The sequence below is a fragment of the Otolemur garnettii genome, unplaced genomic scaffold (genome assembly GCF_000181295.1).
Source record: "Otolemur garnettii isolate 467f Iridium unplaced genomic scaffold, OtoGar3 scaffold00033, whole genome shotgun sequence".
NCBI lineage: Eukaryota > Metazoa > Chordata > Mammalia > Primates > Galagidae > Otolemur > Otolemur garnettii.
This window is the reverse complement of record NW_003852428.1, coordinates 15,972,205-15,973,454: the sequence shown is the minus strand read 5'-3', so window position 1 is coordinate 15,973,454 and position 1,250 is coordinate 15,972,205. Positions and strand designations below refer to the sequence as shown.

Here is a 1,250-nt window from a genome sequence, read left to right as displayed (position 1 = left end):
CCGCACTTTCTTAATGGTGCCGTAGTCTGCAAAGGACACAGGGAGAAAAGGACATGAGGTCAGCAGGTCTCACAGGCCACCCCCAGTTTGCACAGCATACCAAGCATGCAGCTGAGGATGGGTCTCCAGCTAGTGAAATCACCTCTGCAGCTTTCAAAACTAGGACTCTGGGCCCCACTCCAGACCAATCCCACCAGCAGGCTCTGCACGTGGGGCCCAGCTGCCAGCACTTTCCAAAGCTCTCCAGTGATGCTGTCAGCAGGCAGGGATGAGGACTGATCACCTGCCATCTGTCTCTTCCAGTTGCAAGTCTAAAGACTGAGGAAGCAAAGAAGCGAGCTCTGTGACGCCCACGGCATGTGCAGCCCAGGGAGGGGAAATCTGCCCCACTGTCTGGAGTCCCAGTGGCGTGGGAGCTGCTTTTCTGCCCAGGCGGGGAAGACACAGGGTGACAGGCAACTACACGCATGCCAAGTGCACCCCCATCCTCACCCCATCTCTCCTCCTCCTCTTGTCTACGTCTTCTTTTTTTATTAAATGATAGCTGTGTACATTAATGCAATCATGGGGTACAGTGTGGTGTTTTCATAAACAATTTGAAATATTTTTATCAAACTGGTTAACATAGCCTTTATGTCATTTTCTTAGTTATTGTGTTAAGCCGTTTATATTCTACTTTTAGAAAGATTCACTTGTACCCTTGAAAGATAAACCATAGAGGTGATCCCTCCAATCACCCTCCCTCCACTCTCCACCCGCCTCCCCTCTCGTCCCCCTCCCCATATTCTTAAGCTATAAATTAGTTTCACAATAGGGCTGTGTACATTGGATACTTTTTCTTCCATTCTTGCCCTTGGGAGGTCTTTCTTGGTTTCAACTTCCCTAGTTCATCTTTTCTGTGCTCTGAACATTGGATTCTGCCTGCCCCAAGCCCTCCCTGCTGCAGGTGCCTGGTCCTGTTGACGCAGGCTGGGTAGACAAGGGGCTTCCAGCAGAACCCAGAGGGACGTCCCTGAAGTGCAGACTCTGTGGACACAGCGCTGCGGACATGGAGCCCCTTCAGCTCACCAGTGGGCTCCTTTCCCAGACACCTTGTGGCATGACCCCCTGCCCTGAGCCCCGCAGCAGCACCTCTGCCCCCCATGGCCAGGTACCTGCAGTCATCCTGAGGGCACTGACTGAATGAACCCCACTGTGGTCCCAAGTTTCAAAACATCACAAATACCATTTTGCAAACACTGAAAATGAGG

The 1,250-nt window shown here is 51.8% G+C and overlaps 1 protein-coding gene across 1 annotated transcript in view; it reads right to left on the bottom strand.

The window, feature by feature from the left end:
• The window catches only part of SEMA5A (semaphorin 5A), a 340,395-nt gene that overhangs the window by 99,817 nt on the left and 239,328 nt on the right, over positions 1-1,250 (bottom strand). Inside the window, exon 11 of the mRNA XM_023513080.1 lies at positions 1-26. Coding sequence (XP_023368848.1) covers positions 1-26 — 26 coding nt within the window. The remainder of the gene's footprint in view (positions 27-1,250) is intronic.